Source organism: Bidens hawaiensis, unplaced genomic scaffold (assembly GCF_021521415.1).
Source record: "Bidens hawaiensis isolate Kalapana, Puna unplaced genomic scaffold, B.hawaiensis_p1.1 tig00009067_1, whole genome shotgun sequence".
Classification (NCBI taxonomy): domain Eukaryota; kingdom Viridiplantae; phylum Streptophyta; class Magnoliopsida; order Asterales; family Asteraceae; genus Bidens; species Bidens hawaiensis.
Genome location: NW_027491664.1, coordinates 711,795 through 735,960, shown reverse-complemented (window position 1 = coordinate 735,960; position 24,166 = coordinate 711,795). Strand labels below are relative to the sequence as shown.

The following is a 24,166-nucleotide window of genomic DNA, read 5'->3' as shown; positions in this document are numbered from 1 at the left end:
GTTCAAAATCAATGAATGTGACAAATGTGTATACGTGAAGGACACATCCGATGGATATGTTATTTTATGTCTATACGTAGATGATAAGCTCATTGCTGGTAGTGATGACAAAATCATAATGTCCACTAAGAACATGTTAAAAGCAAGATTTGACATGAAGGACATGGGTCTTGCGGATGTGATTTTGGGAGTTAAAATCACACGAACCCAAAATGGACTTGTCTTAAGTCAAACCCATTACGTGAGCAAAATTCTTGAGAAGTTTAATGCAAACGACTCTAATGTAGCTATAACTCCCATTGACACGAGTCAACATCTAGCTAAGAATAGAGGTGAACCCGTTAACCATTTGGAATACTCAATAATTATTGGCAGTTTGATGTGTCTTATGAGTTGCACTAGACCCGACTTAGCATATGCTGTGAGCAAGCTAAGTAGACATACAAGCAACCCAAGTTCAAGTCATTGGAACTGTGTGATTCGGTTGCTTCGGTACCTAAGATACACTAGAGAATACGGGTTACACTATAACAGATATCCAACAGTTGTCGAAGGACATTGTGATGCAAATTGGATATCTGACACGAATGATTCCAGAGCAACAAGTGGGTATGTATTCACACTTGGAGGTGCTGCTATATCGTGGAAATCGTCTAAACAAACAGTTATAGCTAGATCCACGATGGAATCAGAATTCATCGCCCTAGATAAAGCGGGCAAAGAGGCGGAATGGTTACGTCAATTTGTTGAGGATATACCAAGATGGCCTAAGCCGGCATCGGCCATCTGTATACATTGTGATAGCCAATCGGCAATTGGCAGAAGCACAATGTATAATGGTAAGAATAGACATATTAGATGTAGACATAATACGGTACGACAACTAATATCTACTGGAATTATCACTGTTGACTATGTGAAGTCAAAGGATAATATTGCGGATCCGCTAACAAAAGGCCTAAGTAGAGAGTTAGTTCAGAAGTCGTCCATGGGAATGGGACTGAAGCCCTTGAAAAATTAAAATTCATGCGAAGGAAACCTAACTAAACAGACTGGAGATCCCAAGAGTTGAGTTCAATAGGAAAACCTAATTGTATGAATTAGTGCGGTCACTGTGGGGGGATAACCCTACAATTTTAAGAGGGAGTTTACCACGTGGCAAGGTAACCTTCCTAGTCCATTCCTAAAAGTGACAAGTGTGAGGCTAGGCATATGGCTTTTAATGATTCGACAAAGGTAGTCATACATGGTGAATCACCTATGTGAGAGAGAAGTGGGGTCGCTTCGAAGGGTATTGGTGGGCACAATACTTAATAGCTCTTGCAGAACCAGGCGCATGTTCATGACCATAATAAAGATAACTATGAGGACTTGACTTTGTCAGGGAGAGTCTTGTGTGAAGTGTATTGTCGTCTACACAAACGGCCTCGAGTTCAAAGACATCACCGTCTACTCAGAGCCAGTGGGCTAAGTATGCTTCATAAGCAAAGGTTCAAAGGATAACACCTACCTATTGTATGCAAGATTCAACTGTTGAAATCTAATCGGAATAATGTTGTTGTTTCGACCTCCATTCATGTGGGGGATTGTTGGAAGTTTTAAGTGTGTGAATGAAGGAAGTGGTGGAAGTGGTAAAGGTTTGTACCACATCGGTTTGGGAACAAAATAAGGAATGGTTTATAAGTTAGTGACCTTACACCCATTTGAATTCTTTATGACATGTTTTACCACAAGTTCTACGCGCGCGCAGGTGGGGTGCAAATTTGGGTTTCTGGACTAAAAATCCATCGAACTCGTGCGTGCCCGCACGTCCCACGGACACGAATGCAACTCCGAAAACCCGAGCCCGCGTGAGACGATTTTTTGAATTTGTTTTTGAAATTCAAAAGCTGGTCTGGTCAACACAATTAATAATCATTAAGAAAATGATTATTGTCTTTCAGTTTTGTAATCTGCACTAATGGGCCATTATATGATATTATTATTTAATGGTCATTATCATGTTGATTATAATCCTATGGCTATATAAACCAGACCAACTCTTCAGTTTATACACACCAACACAAACAAACACACTTCATCTTCTTCCTACTGCAACATTGCTATTTCTGATTTCGTTTCAGGCAAGTGTCCGTCCGGCAGTACTACGTTTCTGCTTCGAACCGGAGTACCCTGGGAACAGACCGTGAAAATCTGTTTAAGGGAATTGTGTCAAACACAAGCCCGGTTCACCGTTTCTGGATTATATCGTTTCTCATTTTCTGATTTTATTATACAAGATTTCCAACATTGATTTCCATCATTTCCCTGTATTGAGCGACATGTTCTTCAGGATCAGTGGTCTCGTCATAAGTCTTCATGTTGGGGGTCTGAAATCGCTTTAGTATTTCAGCATCACAGATAGGTGGAGCAAATCTGGATAATTTGTTACTCCCTTCAGGTATCTCAGGAGTCGGCCAGACCACCCCTGGTACGCTGGATATCATATCCTTAAGCTTTTGCAGTTCCTTAGCCATAGCTTGGTTAATACCTGCATCCTGCATGGAACCACGGTTAGCATTTAAGGATATAGGATCATGTGTGTTACCTCCTTGTTGGGTAAAGGTTGGTATTCCAGAAGAGTGGCTGAGCTAAGAAGCATCTGCAACTGGAGTTGGTCCACCAGAAGCTATGGTCTGCATGGGGATTATATCTCCTTCATGGACTTCAGAGGGCCGTTGATGTTGAACCCCTGAGGATCCTTGATCCGGGAGGAAGGATCCTTGATTGTGGATGAAGGATCCTAGTGGTTGGGAGTTGAAGGATCCTTGAAGATACAATCTCGAGGATCTTGGTTGAAGGATCAATTGTCATTGTTGAAATGTTGAGGATCCTTGAACGTTGTCCCATGGACCCCGGGTTAAAGATAGAAGATCCTTGCTAGAAAATTGAGGGTCCGTGAGTCTGTAGACTCGTGGTTCCCGGTTGAAGGATGGATGATCCTTGAGTAGGTTGAGCCAAGGATATTGGAGTGTTAAAATCCAACATCATTGGCATTAAAGGAGTTTGATCCTCTATCGGCCTCTTAGTCCTCTTGAGGTCTTCTATCTCCCGAAGGATCCTCTGGTTGGTCTTGTTTTGTTGCTCCATGTATGCTTTGACTTGCGAAAACATATTAGAAACATCATTGATAGTATTAACTACCGAAGTGGCGGCAATAGTTTTCGAGCTCTGGAAGACTGGTAGTTACGTCTTGTTTCCAGCAGCAGTAGCCTTGTTGTCCCCGTGATCGGAGGAGGCATCGGTGGCAAAGTTCTTGAGGAGAAAGGAACCGAAGATGGCATGGTTGATGAAGCAGAGGTTGATTGAGAGGCCATTGGAAGTGATATATGTAGTGAAAAGGTTGAAAATTGATTGGGTATTTTCTGGATTATAGCACCAATGGCCCCACGGTGGGCGACAAATTGTTTTGGACGAAAATCTGCTAAGGATAATGTATCCAAATCCGTAATTGTGAGGTATAGTGCTATGGTGATAGTAATGAATATATGAACAAAACAGAGATGAACACCGTGATTTGTTGCGAGGAAAAACCCTTTAATCTTAATCAGATTAAAGGAAAAAAAACCCCGGGTGATGACAACTTGTCTATCACCAATTTATTAATATCAAAATTGGGTTACAAAGGTGGAGTGTATGATTGTTTTGGACAAAAATCTAATAAGGATCAAGTATCCAAATCTGTTATGTGAGGTAAGGTGCTAACTCGATAATGACAAGTGTGCAATCGTAATATTGGTGAACACAAAGGTTTGATCACGAGGGAAAAAGCCCTTAACCAAGATAGTCTTACTTCGGTCAAAACTTATCAAGGTAATCTTTGGTTGAATCTCTTCAATCGAGGATTAACTAAGTAATCGTTGATTAAGTCCTTTCGGTCAAGGATCAACAAGGTAACCTTTGGTCGATGAGTATGTGATTATCGTGATCTCCGGCACAAAAAACCCCCGGACGGTGAAAACTATCACCGTCAAGTTTATTAATGGTAAAAGGTATTACAATCGTTGTGGAGTATATGATCGAGATTACAATAATTAGCTAGTGAGTAGAGAGAGTAATTGTTTCTGTTCTAGAGTGTGTGTGATGGTACACGTGTTTCCTACTCGATCATAGCTCAAATAAATAAGAAAATATCACTAACAATATTTCCTAACTATCCGAAAGTCTTCCACTAGCCGCTCCACGACCTTTGACCACGTGCCAATAGCCATCCAGTAGCGAGATAAGTGGGAGAACGAGTCTTGTAGCCGTTGTTGATATTTAAACATCCATCTACACATGAGTTCGTCCATTAACAGCTACATTGAACTAGGATCCTGGATCCATGCTCCAGCTAGAGAATGCTCTGTGAGGATAATTGATACAAGTACGTCTTAAAGTTGCCATACCTGTCTAACACATCACCATACTAAACGCAATTATTAGTAAACAAGTAATACCGAGGATTGTCTATCCTTTATATCCTGATACATATTTCAAGGATAAACTATCTATAAGACAGTCAAGGATAAAGGATCCTCGGTAGAAAATTCGTAGCCTAACAATTGCCCCCAAAATGGCGGGTGATTGTGCAAAACAGCTGTCATTTTGAATTTCAAATCCCTGCAAAAAAGAAGGCGGTGAGACGTGTGTCAAGCGGTTTAATATCTACAAACCATAATTACACGCCGCCTATATATGCGATAATCATAATCCTCTTATAACCATAGATCCAGACGTCTCTCAGGTATCCTTCTTTCTCTTTGTTTATTTTCTTTTAACATGTCGACCACTCATGTACCCTCTTCGTCTTCTTCTTTCAATCATATCGACCCGGATGATCTTTATTCACAAGGTATGCTCCAAGCCCCCACATCCGAGATCTGTAAATTCACAGACCCGGAAATCGATGAAATCCGATCACACTTCCCAGCCGATACAATTTTCCGACCTTTTGATTCTACAGCCTGTAGCGATAGTATCTCGAAAAACTGGATTTGCTTGCTGGCCCAATCGTTTCTGATAGGTTACAAGTATCCTTTTCCCGATTTCACCCAAAGGTTCTTCACGCTTACGGGAATCAGTTATATACAGACCATGCCGATGTTATGGAGAACCCTTCATGCCATAGAGAGGGTAACCGAAGAGGAAGGAGTTGAGTTTGGCCTGGCTGAACTGGCATACCTATATAATCTTGTTACCCATGGTTCCAAACGCTTCGTCTTCAAATCGAAACCTCACCAGGAAATTCCCATTTTCAAAGTCACCCTTAATGGTACCCTCCGGAAAAACCAATTTTTCTTCGTAAGGCGAGATTCCATTCCGGGTGGAACTAACTTTCCTAAAAAGTGGATACCAAGGGTAGGATCTAGGATCCTTAGGTAACCTAGATAGGATACTTTATTCTTCTGCTAATAGTTTTTATTGCCTGTGTAGTTGAAAATTTCGATTTGCTGGCTGATCTGCCGGGAGTTGAAGACAGAGTGAAGAAGTTTTTATCACTGGATCCTGCAATCAGGACTTTTCAAGCAAAGTTTATTGAAGCTTTTCAATGATCAAATTCAGAATCAATCATGTCAAGTAAGAGTAATAATTTTTTATTATTAAAAAGTGTTAAAAGTTGAAAACTTATCTGTCATTTGCTGTTTACAGGTGCTCCGAAATTAGGAAAGTCTACTTCCAAGTTCTCCCTCAAGGATATCGATTGCATGTTTACCAAGAAAGAGACTCCGAAATCAACCCCTACGTCCGAGCCTCGTCCGATCACAACTAGAGCAAAGTCAGGATCTAAGGGAAAGAAGAGTTCAGATCCAGAGAACCCCTTTGATGCCGAAAAGCAGATTCTGGAAATGCTTTCTACTGTAAGGATCCATTATTCTTGTCAATTTTTATTATTCAAGTATTCTCCCAAGCTTATCCTGCTTTCATTTATAGGCCATCAATTCTGCCCAAAGCCACTATGAGAAGACTGTCGCAGAGCATGAAGAGACCATTGTCACGATGAGATCAATGGCTGCTGCTAAGGATAAGGCCCTCTCGAAGATGACCAAAGAGAAGAGGCAGATAGAGGAGCATGCTGCTGCCCTGGCTGTCCAGATGCAGGACGAAATCAATCGGGCTACCGAAGAGGCGAAAGTCTGGGCAGCCAAGTCGGTCCTCGAGGCTAGGATCAAATTGGTGACTCAGGCCAATGATCCATCCTTTGATAAGTCTTCGTGGGAAATCAAAGAATGGAAGCAAGCCTTGATCGACTTGGGTGGAGGCGAGGATGAGGCTGAAGCTATGATGGTTGAAGCAGGTGAAGCAGGGACGAGTGGTGTGAAGGGTCTAGATGAAGCCGAATGTGGGAATGAGGCAACGGTGGAGGTGGAAGCAAACGCATGAACTGGCGATGAGGACACAAAAGACAAGGCCCAAGCCCATTTTATTTTTCTTTTATGATGTTTTTTATGAACAATTACTATGGTCTGTAATAAACAATAGTATTTAGGATAAAGGATCCACGATCCTTAAGACAATTGGCGGGGGTGACAAAGGTGGAGGAATCCTCTGTTTGTGGGGATGAAGCCTTTATTGCCCCTGTTTTTAATTTTCCTTCACTTATGAACTGTTAGTAACTCTTCTTAACCCGGATGGATGGTCCATCTTTTACATGGTGAAGTCCTGGTTAAGAATTTTGGATAAGTCCTTGTGGCTTATTTTAACTAATATAAAAATCTTTTGACGTTTTACTTGTTGTTTATTTTGAAAAAATTTGTTAGATATAACTTTAACATTATTGATAGTTTGGCAAACAGTTTTAAGTAAAAGATTTTTAGGATAAAAGATCCTTATGAAAATCGTTTAGAATAGAATATCCTTAGGAAAAAATATTAGGAAAGAATATCCTTAAATAATAAATATTAGGATAAGACATCTTGAACAATCGATAAAATTTATATAAGAGAATTTAAACTGAAAGATCCAAAATTAATGCAACAAATATCATACATAAGTTAATTAGCAGAGATCATACCAGAAGGTCTAGATAGACCTAAGTTACCAGAAGTATTGAGCTCTTAATGATCCTTAAAGGAATAGGTTTAGGATCCGGGATCATTAGTTTCTTGATCTTCAGAAGGAACTTAGAAAATCTGTTGCAAATAATTCATAATATCAACTAGGATCAAACCCATTAAGCTGGGGACAAGCCCAAATAATAAACTGGGGACAAGCCCGTGTAACCTGGGGACAAGCCCGTGTAATCTGGGGACAAGCCCGTGTAACTGGGGACAAGCCTAAAACTGGTGTTAAACTAGCGACATGGCCCTTGAGAAGAGGTGAAAACCCCTTAAACCTTAGGAAATGGTACGTCTACCATAATTCGTAGGATCCTCCATATAGCCGGAAACAACGAAATTGTCAGCCACTAAACGTGTACTGCTCCCGCTTACCCGGACTATACATCGGATAGCGTGCGCAACTGACGATCGTGAGAAAGGTGAAAACCTTTAAACCGTAGGGGATATGACCATCGGGGGTCATATCCAAACGTGGGCTAGTCCAAGAGAAATAAGATAATACCTCAAATGCAAAGGAGAGGTGGCCAACCTCTTGAACATCAAATGATTCATTATAATCCTGCATGGTTATTCAAAACTTGAAAAAAAATAAAGTGTTAAGAATATATTATCCTTAAATTTACAGTAATAATTCAAAAAGAATAATTGATCAGAAAGATGTTACCGAATTAAGGATCCTAGATCCTTTTTTGGATAATATATCCTCTCAAGATAATGGCTCCTGATCAGAAAAAATATTTCTTGAGATGGATGAAATTCCATGCTCTTGGTAACCTATTGCCTTCCATTGTGAGTAAATGATATGCCCAATTTCCTGCTTTCGACTCAATTTGATAAGGTCCTTCCCATTTGGGTGCTAGCTTCCCATCAGCCGGATTTGTTGTGTTTTGGAAGGCTTTCCTTAACACTATATCTCCTTCATGAAATCTTCTGATTCTGATATTTTTGTTGTATGCCCCAGCTACCCTTTTTTGATAAGCTGCCATTCTGATCTTTGCTAGGTCTCTGAGTTCTTCCATAGTATCCAAGTCTTCAAGAAGTATTTCTTCATTGGCTTCAGGATCACGGATGCTCGTTCTCGTAGTAGGAACCACCATTTCTGTGGGAATTACTACTTCGGATCCAAACACCAATGAAAAGGGTGTTTGGCCTGTTGCATTCTTTGGAGTTGTCATGTCTGCCCAAAGAACATAAGGAAGTTCTTTAGCCCATTTTCTCTTCTTGGATCCTAGCTTCTTCTTTAAATTGTTGATGATAATCTTGTTGCTAGACTCAGCTTGACCATTGGCTTGAGGATGAACCGGAGTTGAAGTAATCATTTTGATGCCCCAACTGTCACAATATTTAGTAGTTCCATTCCCGATAAACTGGGAACCATTGTCATAAACAATTTCAGAAGGAATACCAAATCTAGTTATAATATTTCGTTTAATAAAAGATATCACTTCCCTTTCTCGGACTTGTACAAATGCTTCTGCCTCAATCCATTTGGAGAAGTAGTCAGTCATAGCAAGCATAAAGACCTTTCCACCTGGTGCTTTTGGTAGTTTGCCTAAAATATCCATACCCCATTTCATGAAAGGCCATGAGGAGGATATAGGATATAGAGGCTCCGCTGGCTGATGAAGGATGTTCGCGTGTCTTTGACAAGCATCACATTTTCTTGAATATTGCACTGCATCCTTCTTCATTGTTGGCCAGAAGTATCCAGTTCTGGGTATCCTGGAAAATAATGCTCTTCCACCTGTGTTGTTGCCGCAATCTCCTTCGTGAAAGTCTTTAAGTACTTCCTGGATTTCAGGATCTTCGATGCACCTCAAGTATGGACCTGCAAGAGATTTTCTGTATAGCATATCATCTAATAAAATATATTGCGATACCTTGAGTTTGAAGGATTTTGGATTCTCCATAGCTGGGATCTCTCCAGTCTGAATGTACTTTCTGATCGGGAGGATCCAGGATCCTTGATTGTCCGAGGATAATGGATCCCAAAGTACAATCTGCTTATCACTTGTTATTTCCCCAACTTCTTGCTCTCCTATTGCTGGCGAGAGTATGTGAATAATTGGGATCTTCGTATTTTCTGGTATTTTTAGGGATGAGGCTAAATTTGCTAAGGAGTCTTCCCCAACATTTTCCTCTCTTGGTACCTGTACTATACTAAACACTTCGAAGGATTTTGCTAATTCCTTCACAATTTCTAAATATTTGATCATATTTTCACCTTTTACGGTATAAGAACCGTTAAAGTGGTTAGTAATGAGTAAAGAATCCATATAAACTTGAAGATACCTGATCCTCATACTTTTGGCTAAAAGTAAACCTGCTATGAGTGCTTCGTATTCTGCTTCATTGTTGGTAGCTTGGAATGCACATGCAATGGACTGGGGTATTATGTCCCCCTGTGGCAATTTCAGTAGTATGCCCAATCCCGTTCCTCTTACGTTGGATGCTCCATCTGTGAAAAGGATCCAAGGATCCTTGGTCTTTTCCAGTTGTTGGACCTCCAAGTCAGCTTCTTTTTGTAGATCACTAGTGAAATCAGCCATAAAGTCCGCCAGTGCTTGAGACTTGATTGCTGTTCTCGGCTCGTACTGGATATCGTATGCACTTAACTTCACTGCCCATTTGACCATTCTACCTGATAACTCTGGTTTTCTAATAACATTCTTCACAGGATAATTAGTTCTCAAAATAATAGGATGAGTTTCAAAATAGTGTCTCAATTTAGTATAAGCCATAATTAAAGCAAGAATTAATTTTTCAAGATGAGAGTACCTGGCTTCTGCATCTAACAGACTCTTACTTACATAATATACAGGGTGTTGTTCACCTTCATGATCCTTGACGAGAACAGCACTTACTGCATTACCTGAAACTGCTAGGTATAAATACAAGGATTCTCCGTCCACAGGCTTCATTTAGGATGGTGAGCACATATGTAATCCTTCAATGACTTGAGCGCAGCCTCATGCTTTTCTATCCATTCAAACTTCTTATTCTTTATAAGAATATCGTAGAAGTCTTTGCATTTCTCGGAGGATCTTGAGATGAATCGGTTGAGAGCAGCTATTCTTCCCGTTAGTTTTTGGACGTCCTTGACGTTTGCAGGCGACTTAAGGTTGATGATGGCTTCAATCTGTTCAGGGCTTGCTTCAATTCCTCTTTTAGTCACCATATATCCCAGAAACTTTCCAGCCTTAACACCAAAGTGGCATTTTGACGGATTCAGTTTCATGTTATATTGGTCAAGGATGTTGAATGCTTCCTCGAGGTCTCTAAGGTGATCCTCAGCTTTCTTTGATTTTACCACCATATCATCTATGTAGACCTCCATAGTCTTACCCAATTTATCCTTGAACATCATGTTGACTAATCTTTGGTATGTTGCCCCTGCATATCTTAGTCCAAACGGCATAGCAGTATAACAATATATGCCGGTAGTCGGAAATTTGAGAGGTTAACCAGTGATTTATATCGTGTTGTCCAACCTAGTGATGAATCCCTTAGGGATTTCGTTACCAGGTTCGGCAAAGAAGCTCTAGAAATCCCAAATCTTGACATGACTACTGCTGTTGAAGCATTCAAGATGGGAATTCAGAAGAGCTCTCCCTTTTATGATGATTTAGTGATGACTCCATGCAGGACATTAGATGAAGTCAGAAACAGGGCATTAAGATACATCCGGTTGGAAGAAGACAGAAGGATCCAGGATCGTCTTGGGGGACAACCAAAACAAGAAACCTCCGAAAAGAATAAAGGATCCTGGAACAAGAACAACAATTCTAAGCCGTACACTAAGTTCACCAACCAGAACGTACGGGCAGTTGAAGAAGGAGATGACGATGAAGACTATCCCTGCATCTCCGACTATTGTTTCTCTGAAGATACTCATGGCTTGATCTGTGCCATGAAGGATCTGGGAGTAAAAGCGAGATGGCCGCGAAAGAATGAGAAGACTGTCGGCTTCAAGGACAAGTCTAAGTGGTGCGCTTTCCACGAAGACTTTGGCCACGCCACAGACGAGTGCATCGGCTTAAGGAGGGAAATTGGATACCTCCTAAGCAAGGGTCACTTTAAAGAACTCTTGGGAAGGAAAAAGTTCAAGATCCAGGATCCTGAAGACCTTCCACAAAAAGCAACACAACCACCACCAGATGCTCATGTGATCAACTTTGTCTCCAGAGACTACGAATTGTTACAAGATTCTTGTGCCACAAAAGAAAATCCCATAGAAGAATTCGAGTTGGACGATGAGAGAAGGCCACTCATTCCTACTACTCGAGTGACTGATCAGAGAATCTTTTTCAATTCAAGGATCCATGATTCTCATCAGGACAAGCTGGATATGCAGACGATCAATTTCATCTCCGGAGGTTCAGACATATGTGGAACTTCTTTCTCTGTGGCAAAAAGACTTGCCAAAGAGATAAAGATGGATAACGGAGATCGACCAATAGTGTCAACCACCTTAACAACAGACAAGAGAATCTTCTTCGATGAGGAAGACAAGATGAACATTCAGGATCCTCATCACGACGGTTTGATTATTACTTTATTTATCTCTAACCATTATGTACGCAGGATCCTAGTTGACGGTGGCAGCTCAGTCAACATTATCCAACATGATGTCCTCAAGAAGATGAACATCCCGGATTCAGAAGTCGTTCCAAGAACATCAGTGCTGGTCGGTTTCAGTGGTGAAACCAAGAAAACATTGGGGGACATGAACCTCCCAATTTATATCGAAGGGTTAAATTCATATCAAAAGTTTTGTGTTATAGATAACCTTTCCTGTTGCAATGTTATTTTAGGTAGGCCTTGGCTCCATGGAATGAAGGCTGTAGTGGGTGACCAAGCAGAGGCTAGGAACTATTATTCATCGTCAATGAAGCCAACAGCCAAGCAAACTATAGCATAGCAACTACAGCAACATCCTAGGGACGTGCTGAAAGCTCGGGAGAAAGACCTTAAAGAAGTATCATTGGACCCCGATGATCCAGAAGTAAAGGTGTTCCTAGGATCCAGTATCCCTAGTAAAATTGAGGAGGATATAATATCCTTCTTAGGACAAAGAAGATCTACTTTTTCCTTCAAGCACTCGGACATGACAGGTATTTCAAAAGAGGTAATCACTCATAAACTCGGCCTTGATTTATCTGTTAAACCCGTCCATCAGAAGCGAAGAAAATTCGCTCCTGAGAGGAACAAGATCATACAAGAAGAAGTTGAAAAACTTCTTAAGGCCGGTATGATCAGAGAGGTTCAATATCCTCGATGGCTAGCTAATGTGGTCGTTGTTTCAAAAAAGAATGGAAAGTGGAGGGTGTGTGTCGATTTTACCGATTTAAACAAGGCATGCCCCAAGGATCCTTTCCCATTGCCACATATAGATTCCATGGTGGATGCAACGGTAGGACATGAAATGCTTATGTTCATGGATGCTTCCTCTGGATTTCAACAAATTCAGATGGAACCATCTGATCAGGAAGATACTGCATTCATGACTCCCAGGAAAATTGAGTGTTAAATAAGTTAACTAAGTGAGAGAAAGAAGTAATTAAAAAAGGAGGAAGACTTAGCAGCCATTTTAGAGCGGCTCCCGTTAGTGTGGATCCAAAGCCTTTGCACAGACAAGCTTCTTTGAGTCTCTCCAGAATAGGATTGATCTCCATCCTTTCCCTATACTGTGCTACATGTTCTTCAGGATCAGTGGCCCCGTCGTAAGTTTTCATATTCGGAGTCTGGAAACGCTTCGGGATTTCAGCATCACAGATAGGTGGAGCAAATCTGGATACTTTGTGGCTTCCCTCAGGTATCTCGGGGATTAGTCTTATAACTCTGGGAACACTGGATATCATATCCTTGAGCTTCTGTAGCTCCTTGGCCATAGCTTGGTTGATACCTGCATCCTGCACGAAACCACAGTTAGCATCTAAGGGTAAAGGATCGTACAAGTTACCTCTTTGCTGAGTGAAGGTTGGCATCTCGGATGAGTAGATGGGGTAAGAGGAGTATGCGATAAGAGGGAAAAAGCCCTTAACCAAAATAGTCTTACTTCGGTGAACACAAAGGTTTGATCACGAGGGAAAAAGCCCTTAACCAAAATAGTCTTACTTCGGTCAAAACTTATCAAGGTAATCTTTGGTCGAATCTCTTCAATCAAGGATTAACTAAGTAATCGTTGATTAAGTCCTTTATGTCAAGGATCAACAAGATAACCTTTGGTCGATGAGTATGTGATTATCGTGATCTCCGGCATAAAAAACCCCCGGACGGTGAAAACTATCACCGTCAAGTTTATTAATGTTAAAAGGTATTACAATCGTTGTGGAGTATATGATCGAGATTACAATAATAAGCTAGTGAGTAGAGAGAGTAATTGTTTCTGCTCTAGAGTATGTGTGATGGTACATGTGTTTCTTACTCGATCATAGCTCAAATAAATAAGAAAATATCACTAACAATATTTCCTAACTATCCGAAAGTCTTCCACTAGCCGCTCCACGACCTTTGACCACGTGCCAATAGCCATCCAGTAGCGAGATAAGTGGGAGAACGAGTCTTGTAGCCGTTGTTGATATTTAAACATCCATCTACACATGAGTTCGTCCATTAACAGCTACATTGAACTAGGATCCTGGATCCATGCTCCAGCTAGAGAATGCTCTGTGAGGATAATTGATACAAGTACGTCTTAAAGTTGCCATACCTGTCTAACACATCACCATACTAAACGCAATCATTAGTAAACAAGTAATACCGAGGATTGTCTATCCTTTATATCCTGATACATATTTCAAGGATAAACTATCTATAAGACAGTCAAGGATAAAGGATCCTCAGTATAAAATTCATAGCCTAACAATGATCAAAGGTTACAATGAAACTAAGTGTGTGATTTGCTTTGAGTGTTTTCTCGAGAGTGTTTATTAATATCAACAGTAAGTATATGAGTGTGTACGTAAGTGCCGTGACCTAATCTTCGATCATAACTCGGTATATAACAAACAAAAAATAACAGCTAACTACTATGTCCTATTAATCCGCCATCTCTCCACTCACTTCCTTCGTGCCATTTGACCACGTGCTTGAGAAGTCCAAGAGCTAAATAGGTGGTGGACTAAGTCTTGGAGCCGTTGCATCTGATAAATATCAACCTACATACAGGAAACAACCGTTAATAATACCAAGTACCGAGGATCCTTGATCCTGACAAGACTCTGGAGTTCTTCATAAGGATAACTGATCCAGGCTGATCACCAAGAATAACATATCCTCAATACTTGATCATTTGTGACTCAACACTTGGTTTTCTCGTTCAACAACTTTATAATCTTCTACAATACCATTTTCTTCGTTGATGGCTACTAGCAACAATATCCATACCTTGACTTGGCACGAACTTCTTTAAGGAGTATTTAGTTTTGTTGTTCAATGCAATGTCACCTCCCACTTCCACCAATGCATACATTGCCTACTCCGTTGAGATATTCTCTTATCATCCTTGTTCCTCTTTTTTCTTACGTTTTCTCTCTCTCTCAGTTTAGATGTTTTTATGTTGTATCCCTTCTTTATATTGTCGTTGCATGCCATGTATATTTGTGTAACTTCCCATGTTTTTCAGTTAAATATCTATTTCTCTTAATCGAGGGCCCACGTATGAGAGCCATAGCTCATGTATAGGCCATTTTGATCACTTTCGATCAGAAAATTCTATGTACTAACATTTACAGATTTTACCAATGGGCTTGTAGCCAAAATTTGTTGATACGGTTAAAACCAACAAATTCTGTATTTACAATGTTAAATAAAACATTAGAAGGAATGGGCTTGGGCTTAGCTACATAATCTAAAGGTGAAAAAAAACCCAGAACCGGGTATTTTAATACCCAAGGTTTTTCTACCTGAATCTGTACCCGAACCTACCCGTAGCGTTCAGATAAGGTATGCATTTCAGGACCAAAACCCGTATCCGGATCTGGACCTGATTAGTACCCCGTAATACCCGAAAACTATAACCAGTTCCATACCCGGAACCAATTTTTTAAATACCCATAACCAAGTATTTCAAATACTCGATCTATACCCGAAAAATACATGAAAAATACTTAAAAAAGCGTAGCCCCATTAATAAACCAATCTATACCCAGAAAACCCCCCGAAAATAAGGTATTTTCAATAACAGATTTTAAAATACCCGATTTGACCTCAGTGCACATGGTATGATTTTTAGAAACAATATTCGAACCTAAACACGACCCGATTATCGCCAATACCTGAACTTGTTCCATACTTAAAACCGGGTATTACAAAAACCCAATTTGTGCACATAATCTAAATAGCCCAATAAGCAAAGAATAATACACATAAAAAGGCCCAATTTATAAACCTCAGTAAGAACTTAAAACCCTTGTACACTGTCTAACACAACCGCCAACTCTTTCTTCTCGCCACCGTTGTTTCCGCCATGGCTGCCGCCGATGAGTACACAGACACCATGAGCTTAAAGGCAGCTGAGCTTATGAACGAAGTCCAGCTCTATTACTCATCCACAACCACTAAAACCGTCGATGACGTCATCTCATCTATCAAACAATGCATCAATAAGATACCTGAAGATACACAGGTCTTTAAACCCTAATTCTTCATTTTTGATAAAAATAATAATAAATTATTGACAGGAAATTAAATTTTAATTTTTGTGAAATTGGTAGGTTACGGCTGACCTGGCACCGAAATTTATTAGAGATATTGGTGCAGACAAAGTTGAGTTTAAGTTTAAGCGGCCGAAGTCGATTCAAATTGTGGGAAGTTATTCGATTCAGTGTGTCGTGAAACCGGATGTCAATATTGATCTTTTCGTTCGAATGCCGAAGGTAATTTTTATCTTTCTGTGCTGAATTGACTCAATAGGTTTATAAAGATAATATTTGTGATTGATTTTACTCAAGTTTTTAATCGGTAGATATATGATAGAAGTAATACATTATTTGATATCCTTAGACTGATTTAGATAAAAATGATTAATTAGTATTGTTAAGACAACCAAATAATTATTGTAAGTGGGAAAATGAAATGGATAAGTGCTAAGGGTGCGCATGAAACCGAAAAAACCAAACTGATATATCCGAACCGAAACAAAAACAGACGGTTTGGTTTGATGTTTTCGTAAAAAAACGAACTTTCGGTTCAGTTTTGCGTGTAACTAAAATCGAACTGAACCGAACTTATAAATATTTTGTTTTTTATTATAAATTTTAGGTAATTTGTAATAGTTTAACCCAAATATTTTAGCTCAAATGTATAATAAACAGATAATTTTTTACTAACAAAAGTTTTAGGCCCAAAAATATTATTTTTGGTCAATCTTTTTTTTTTTCAGCCTAAAATTTTCAAAACAAAATGGCAAAACTGAAACCGAACTGGACCCAAACCAAAAACCGAAAAAGCGAAACCAAACGGTTTTTGAAATGGCAGAAACCAACATTTTGGTATTTCGTTTGGTTTTAGCCCAAAACTGAACCGAACTGACCCATGCACACCCTAATAAGTGCACAAAAATTAGGATTAAATGCTGATATTTTTTATAAGCAGCATGGTTGTAAGGTTGTTTCTCATTTTTATATATTCTTGTTTCACATTCTATGGTATTTGTGTTTGCAGGAGTGCTTCCATGAGAAAGATTTCTTGAATCATAGATACCATGGCAAACGATGCCTGTATCTTTGTATTATTAAGAAGTATCTGGAATCTTCTTCTGTAGCTGAAAAAATAGAATGGTCCTTCTTTCAAAACGAGGCCCGAAAACCAATTCTTGTTGTCCATCCTGGTCAGTAACTTGATTTATTATTATTTTTGTCGATGTGCAGCAATTTTAATTTCAATACATTTTGTTTGATAAAACATTTTCTGCATACTGTAGTTGTGAAGTCAGCTGGACTTCCAGGAATTATTGTAAGGTTAATTCCAACAGCAGAATCCCGTTTCAATGTCCAAAAGTTGAACATAGAGCGCAACAATCTTCATACTTTGAGTGAAGGTATCGCTTCTTATTATTATTTGAATACATCTTATTATCTTAATTCATTTGCATTTGAGATTATACTCACCTGATGAATTTATGTGCTCTTAAGGTGTTTCTAAAGCGACCCCTTTGTACAATAACAGTTTGTTAGAGGACATGTTTATGGAACAAGGTGCAGAGTTTGTTAAAACAACTTTTATAGGATGGAAGGCGTTACAAGAAGCTTTAATTTTGCTTAAAGTATGATAACATTCAACTAAATTTTGACTGTTAATACACATTTCCATGATAATGTGAAATAAAGTTAGGTTTTGTTTTAATGATTTAGGTATGGGCTCGACAAAGAAGTTCTTTACACACTTATGACTCTATAAACGGGTACCTTATATCAGTCATAATGGCATACCTTGCCTCAGAATCTGGTAAAGCTCGCCTTAACAAGTCAATGACAGTAATGCAGATCTTCCGTATCACACTGGACTTTATTGGTATGTGTGTTTCCTTGTAACTGTTGTTTTAATATTTTGTATAATTTATTATTGCTAAAATATTGTTACATGGGTTTTGCAGCCTCTTCAAAGTTGTGGGGCAGCGGGATCTTCTTCAAGCCTCAGGGAGAAAGTGATATGTCTAAGGAGGTATGTGATTGACACTGCTCTTATTTTCTTGATGTTTGTTATTGTTATCTGTAATAAACTTAGTATGACACCCTGCGTGTTGAGGCGGCTCAAACCTACTTAACAAACACTTGAGTGGTAAACAAAAAGCCATAAAAAATCATATTTCCAATGGTTCTTTGTAAGTACCGAAACCATAAATGACCCGTAATCAAATCCGAAACATTAAACCTACTCAAAACAAAATCTGATGCAAAACTGAGTCCAATACGTTGACCCATTAATTGCTGCTGAATCTGGTTTTGATTTTCAACAGTCAAGACAGTCACAATTCCTAAAAAGCTTCATATTGTTTCTAAGCACAACCTAACTTCCAGGTAGTTGGGTCATACATAACATAAAAGCCGCGCGCACACATCACATTGTTTTCTATCATGATTGACTGCGTCAATGTAACTGTGTGATGCTACTTCACTCTTGTAATATTCCTGTATTTGCTTGCTTGACCCGAAACAATATGCTTACTTACTTTGATCCACAAACAAATTAGGCCTGCAATTTGTGGACCCCCCTTTTCAAACTGTTTTTAATAACTCGAAACAATTTGCAGCAAATCAAAAATATTATTTCCGGACTTGCTCTTGATATCAAATCTTGAATTTTGTTTGCCAGGCCTCGCCTTTTATAAAAAAAAAAAAATAATTCTCGAATTTTCGAATCTGCCGCTTGTACCTTATATGACAGCATCAATTACGTCAGGATTTAACATTAATTACCCTTCGTATAAGAATTTGCCATTTTTGACCTGTTAACAAACTAACCCGTTTGCCTAAGGTAGGATCAGATCTCATATATGAGAACCAAAAAATAGTTTTATTGAACTAAACTTATCTAACAAAATAGAACAGTAAAACTGTGGTACTTTGCCCTAAACCACTAAACTTTTCTTCTTTAAGTTTGTGCCTTGCTAGACACCTATATTACAAATGGGGTTTGATTATAACTTCTGTTCGTAGAATTTTACCCCTTTTCTTTTCATCAACCAATGTATATGTTTTGATAAAGTACACCAAATCAGAGCACACTTATGTCAGGTAGATGCCACTTCAGATTACATCAACTAATGTATTTGTTTTCATAAAGTATACCAAGCCATAGCACACTTGTATTGGGTAGATAGCATTTGGTAAACAAAAACATAATCGTTCAACAAAATATTAAGCCAACAAGGCAACAACAGAGACATTTCATCAAACAGGTTGTGAGCACAAAAAAAGTTGAAAAAAAAAGATGCAAACCTATTACAGACAAGCCACCCCGCAAACTATAATGACAGACAACCAACTTACAATTGCATGCAAGAAAAAATAAACATGGAGGCATTTCATCGAGCAGGTTGTGAGCACAAGGAAAACTACACAAATCAAAGCTACTATAAACAACCAAATAAGATTCATGGTGCAAGAATGATGAACAGCTTGTAACCATAACACGAAGCATAAAGAAAACCCTAAGCTAATCAACAATAATTAAAAAGCATAAACATTCCAGTTAAGGATGACAATCTCAGAGCAACATAAGAACGGCATGCCTTTTCATAATCTGGACCAGCAATATCATTATAAGACCAAATTAGTGCTGAGTCAAAAAGCAAGACATTTGGTTCACAAGGCAGATGACGTCTGTACAATCAATGACCCAAAGATAACAAGGAAAACTAAAACCTAAAACCAAAAGAAAGGGGCAGTATCGAACCTGCGACCCACATGCCAGCATGTGAAGTCGACAAATGTTTTAACCTACCCTGCAACACAAACAACATAAAGTACAACACTTCAATGCAGCCAAAGTTGCTAAGTGTTTTATATGAAAAGTTGCTAATTGTTATATATAATCGCTTAAAATTTGACTTTTTTGCAGGAAAGAAAGAAATATGTAGAATATTATCCATCGGTTATATGTGATTTATCAGCTCATTACAATATAGCATATCGAATGACAAGAGGTGGTTTAAATGAGGTATCTATTGTGCTTTGCAAAACTTTTTTTTCCCCCTATTTTTACTTTAATTTTTGACCTTTTTTAATTTTAGCTTCAAGCAGAGGCTGCTTTGGCACTTAGTTGTTTTAATAAATGTCAAGAGGGAGGCTTTGTTGAGCTATTTATGACGAAGGTTGACTTTCCTGCTAAATTTGACTATTGTATGAGGTAATTAAATTATCAATTTATCATCAACATAGCTTACTTATTTGGAAAATTGTGTTGACCTTTTGTTTATTTGCTATTTAGATTGAACTTGAAGGGGAAGACTGAAGTTTCTGCGCAAGGGTTTTGCTTGGATAATGAATGTTGGAGACTTTACGAGGACAAGGTAATTTCTTTGCTTGAAGAAGGCTTAGGAGAGAGAGCAAAGCTTGTACGTGTGACATGGCAGAATACGACATCAACAAGCTGTATTAATGAAGTATGTGATTTTATGCGTGCGAATATAATCATATACGGCATATTTTCATATGCATTCCGAGTTCAAACTATTGACTAAACATGACATTTTAGGGTTTGTCGGTTCTTGACAAAGAGCCATTAACGGTTGGAGTTTCTGTCAGCTTGCCAGAAGCATATGATCAGTACACGAGGGGTCCCTGGTATGCTAACAAAGAAGAGGCAAGTGTTCCTTTTCATATTAATCTTATAAAATGTTGATTGACGCTAATTGTCTTATTATTTGTTAACAGACTTTGAAGTTTCGGAAGTTTTGGGGAGATGTGTCTGAGTTGTACCAGTTTAAAAGTGGGACCCGGGAATGTGTTTGTAAGTAATGTGCTTTCAGTTGTTACTTTTTAGGCTGGTTTGTTTCCTGTAACCAATAATTGATTATTTTATAATTTTGATAGTCTGGGATTGCAAGCCTGAGAAGAGATATCTTATTATAAAAAGGGTCACCGAGTATGTGCTTAAGCGACATCTCTCCTTGGCAGAAGATAAGATTACGCACGCGGTCGATCAACTTGATTTTTCATTAGCTTGTGACGGTGGAGGTATTTATAAGAATTTACATACTATATGTGAATTTCTTGGATTTAAAGTAGTTAAAATTCATCACGTGATACAGATCTGGCTTCTGATGGAAGTTTGCTTGAAAGTTTTGGTACACTATCCAAACGTTTACGTCTTCTCAGTGATGTTCCTTTGAGAGTCTCCAGTGTGCAGCCTCTAGACTCAGGTTTAATACTATTTTTGAGTAGTTTTATTTTTTTGTCATCTTGCCACCTGTATACACCATGCGATACAATTTATAGATATGATCATCAATAGGTTGCTTATATACTTTATGTACTATTTATATGAATATTTACAGCTTTCCGTCACACATCTGTTTTTCCTCCTCGATCACATCCATTGGCTAGCGGAACCAAATCTGGAAATAGAATCAGCTCAACCTGTATACCATCGATGGAAGTTATGATTCAGGCATGCTAGCTGTTAAAACCTTTTGAAATCATCAATTATGATTATTTGCAGCATTTTATAGACTAATTTTTTTTATAATGCAGTTGGAAGGTTCAGGGAACTGGCCAATGGATGATGCAGCAATTGAGAAAACTAAAGCTGCTTTCTTGCTAAGAATTGGTGAATGGTGAGTTGATACATTATACGTACTGAGTTGGTTTGTATTGGGAGTAAGAATAATGTTTCTGATCGTGTTGCAATTGTAATTGATAGCCTTCAGAAGGATTATGTAATGAAATATTGTCCTTCAGAGGAAGGTGTTGATGTTTTCTTGTCTGGATACGTGTTCCGTCTCAAAATTTTGCATGAAAGGGGCCTTGACTTGTTAAATGGACAAGGTAAAGAATAAAAATTTTTTTCTATCATCATTTGAATTTATCATCTTTGATACATATTTTTGGGGTAATTTCATATATAACCTTACAAATCTTGAAAATATCATATATACCCATGCAAAACTAAAAATATCATATATACCCAATTCATTAAAAACAATTTAAAAAATTATCATATTACCCTGGTTCGATTAGATGCGATAAAAGGTTTACAATGTCGATCATACGATGCAATAAACCTTCGAAGGGTTTGCAATTTTGTAGAAGTGACGAGAGAAGATTTGGTTGTCGTCAAAGATGAGAAACGTTGATCAAAGTTAAAATAATAACATAGGGTTTAAACACATTATGTAATGAAAAGGGGTAGATTGGTCCATTCATTAAAAAAATTGGCATATTTGAAAGTTAGAATTTTAGAAAAATAACGATAAAGTGGTCATTTATTCAATTGTTATTAATGAATGTGGGTATTTATGATACCTTAAATATTTTGTAAGGGCATATATGATATTTTAATTATTTTATAAGGGCATATATGATATTTTAAGTTTTGTCTGGGTATATATTATATTTCTAATGTTTGTAATGTTATATATATGAAATTAATCCTATATTTTTTAATATTAAACGACACCGATTTTTTTCTAACGCAGCTGAAAGTTATCAAGTAAAAAGGGTTTCACCAACAGACAAATATCTATTCCTGAGAAGTCAGCATTCTAGCATGATTAATGGTCTTTCTGGTCGCTATCCGTTATACGGACCAGTCGTTCAGTGAGCCCTTTTTTTGAATTTTAAAATTCAATTCTAGTTTTTATCTTACCTCCAAAGACAAGTGACTAAAAGTGAATAATATCCTGTTTTGTTTTACTTTTAAGGTTGGCAAAACGATGGGTTGCTGCACACTTATTCTCAGCTTTTATAAGGGAGGAAGTGATTGAGCTTGTGGTTGCATATATCTTTCAAAAAGCCTTGCCCTTTTCAGCTCCTTGTTCACGAATTTCAGGCTTTCTAAGGTTTCTTGTCTTTTTAAGTTTTATTATTTTTACATGTTTAGTGTTTGTCTTCACTTGGAAAATATATTCTGGTAAACAGGTTTCTGAGAGTACTATCTGAACACGACTGGATGTTTACACCTATGATTGTTGATATAAATGGGGACATGACATCAGATGATGAAAAATATATTAATGTAAGTGATATTCTGAGTGCCAAACAACTTCCTTATTAATTGCGGGAGAAAAAATTAAAATTATTTCAATGTACAGGATAAGTTTTCTTTAAGTAGAAAAGCTTATGAGGAAGGGACGGGAAGTATAATATCTGCCATGTACATAGCTACAGCTTATGATAAGGGATCTGAAATGTGGACCAGTTCAAGCCCAAACATAACCGTGAGTATATCTCTTCATCGAATGTGTTGCATACTTGCATATGATTTAGTTTTAAGAATATCTTCAACTTTTTTTTATGTTAGGAGCTCAAAAGGTTGTCTGCCTATGCAAAAAGCAGCTCAAACTTGCTGACTAGACTCATTATGCAAGGTCAACAAGATTCTTACGTGTGGGAGGTGAGCTTGACTGATTTAATTATCCTTTTAATTTTATTTTTTTTGCTAAAGTTTAAAACGTTGTTAAAACATATTGTGTGTTCCACAGTGCATTTTTCGGACTCCATTGAACAATTATGATGCAGTCATTCTTCTTCATAGAGACAAACTGTCTCATCCTGAACGCCTTCTCTTTCCATCTGAACTTAATCAAGGTATAATAAATTTTGTAAAACAAATCATTGATGAATGTTATGCATAATAATATTTACTTTATTAGAAACATGTACTATGCAGGGAAGCTTGTGGCACAAGGAAATGCAAGCAAGAGTTTTCAGTCGTATATGTTGACTAAGGGTAGCACAAAGGATCTTCAAGATCAGTTATATATCAACTTTGATCCATTGAAGTGTTACGTCAAAGATTTAGAGGCAAGTAAAAACATTTCTTGCATAATAATTGATCCGTAGTAATGACTAATCGCTTTATCGTCTGTTGTTATTGCAGAGTGCTTTTCCCGACACGTTCAAGTTGTGGTATGATTCTTTAGGTGGTGATGCCATTGGCCTTACATGGGAAAAGGAGAACTTGAAGGTATTCAATAATTTAACCAATATTCATTATGTTAACTCTGGTTTTGAAGTTCTAGTAATTCATTTTGTTATCAGTTTTTGTGAAATGTGAAATGATTTGTTTTTCCCTTTTTCTGTAGAAGAGGAGACGAGAAGGAGAAGATGAGCGCGATGTGAAGAGAAATGTGACGGATACGCTGAAGGATATTGGTAAAGCTGGAAAAGGTTTTGTGAAGAGTATATATTTGCTTAAAGTGCCAAAGTGAGCAGATATACCATACCACCATCATAACGAATGTTGTACCAGTTTTTAACTTAACTAGAATAGCCCCCATTTTGAGATGCCTGAAGGGGAGGACTATGACTTATTTATGGACATGTATATTCTTTTCTTGTTTTCGGTCGATTTTTAAGCAAATTTACTTGGTTCTAGGAGCATGCGTTCGATACAAAAACTGTATTTCTTTTCTTATTTAT

General features: G+C 38.1%; 1 protein-coding gene across 1 annotated transcript; it reads left to right on the top strand.

Moving 5' to 3' along the window:
* Positions 1-15,384: 15,384 nt before the first annotated feature.
* LOC143530945 (uncharacterized) lies at positions 15,385-24,162 on the top strand. The gene is made up of 26 exons (XM_077026356.1): positions 15,385-15,708; positions 15,797-15,958; positions 16,746-16,911; positions 17,005-17,121; positions 17,216-17,346; positions 17,435-17,594; positions 17,677-17,744; positions 19,644-19,742; positions 19,816-19,931; positions 20,013-20,187; positions 20,280-20,387; positions 20,459-20,534; positions 20,618-20,761; positions 20,836-20,946; positions 21,082-21,194; positions 21,278-21,360; positions 21,447-21,571; positions 22,222-22,342; positions 22,447-22,584; positions 22,664-22,760; positions 22,837-22,962; positions 23,046-23,138; positions 23,227-23,332; positions 23,415-23,548; positions 23,625-23,711; positions 23,830-24,162. The coding sequence occupies exons 1-26, from the start codon at positions 15,550-15,552 to the stop codon at positions 23,953-23,955; spliced, it is 3,141 nt and encodes a 1,046-aa protein (XP_076882471.1). The 5' UTR covers positions 15,385-15,549; the 3' UTR covers positions 23,956-24,162.
* The last annotated feature ends 4 nt before the right edge of the window (positions 24,163-24,166 follow it).

Coding starts and splice junctions, on each gene's coding strand:
- LOC143530945 (XM_077026356.1), top strand. CDS start 15,550: ATGGCTGCCGCCGATGAGTACACAGACACCATGAGCTTAAAGGCAGCT. Junction 22,585..22,663: donor CGAATTTCAGGCTTTCTAAG/GTTTCTTGTCTT, acceptor TCTGGTAAACAG/GTTTCTGAGAGTACTATCTG. Junction 22,963..23,045: donor GTTCAAGCCCAAACATAACC/GTGAGTATATCT, acceptor TTTTTATGTTAG/GAGCTCAAAAGGTTGTCTGC.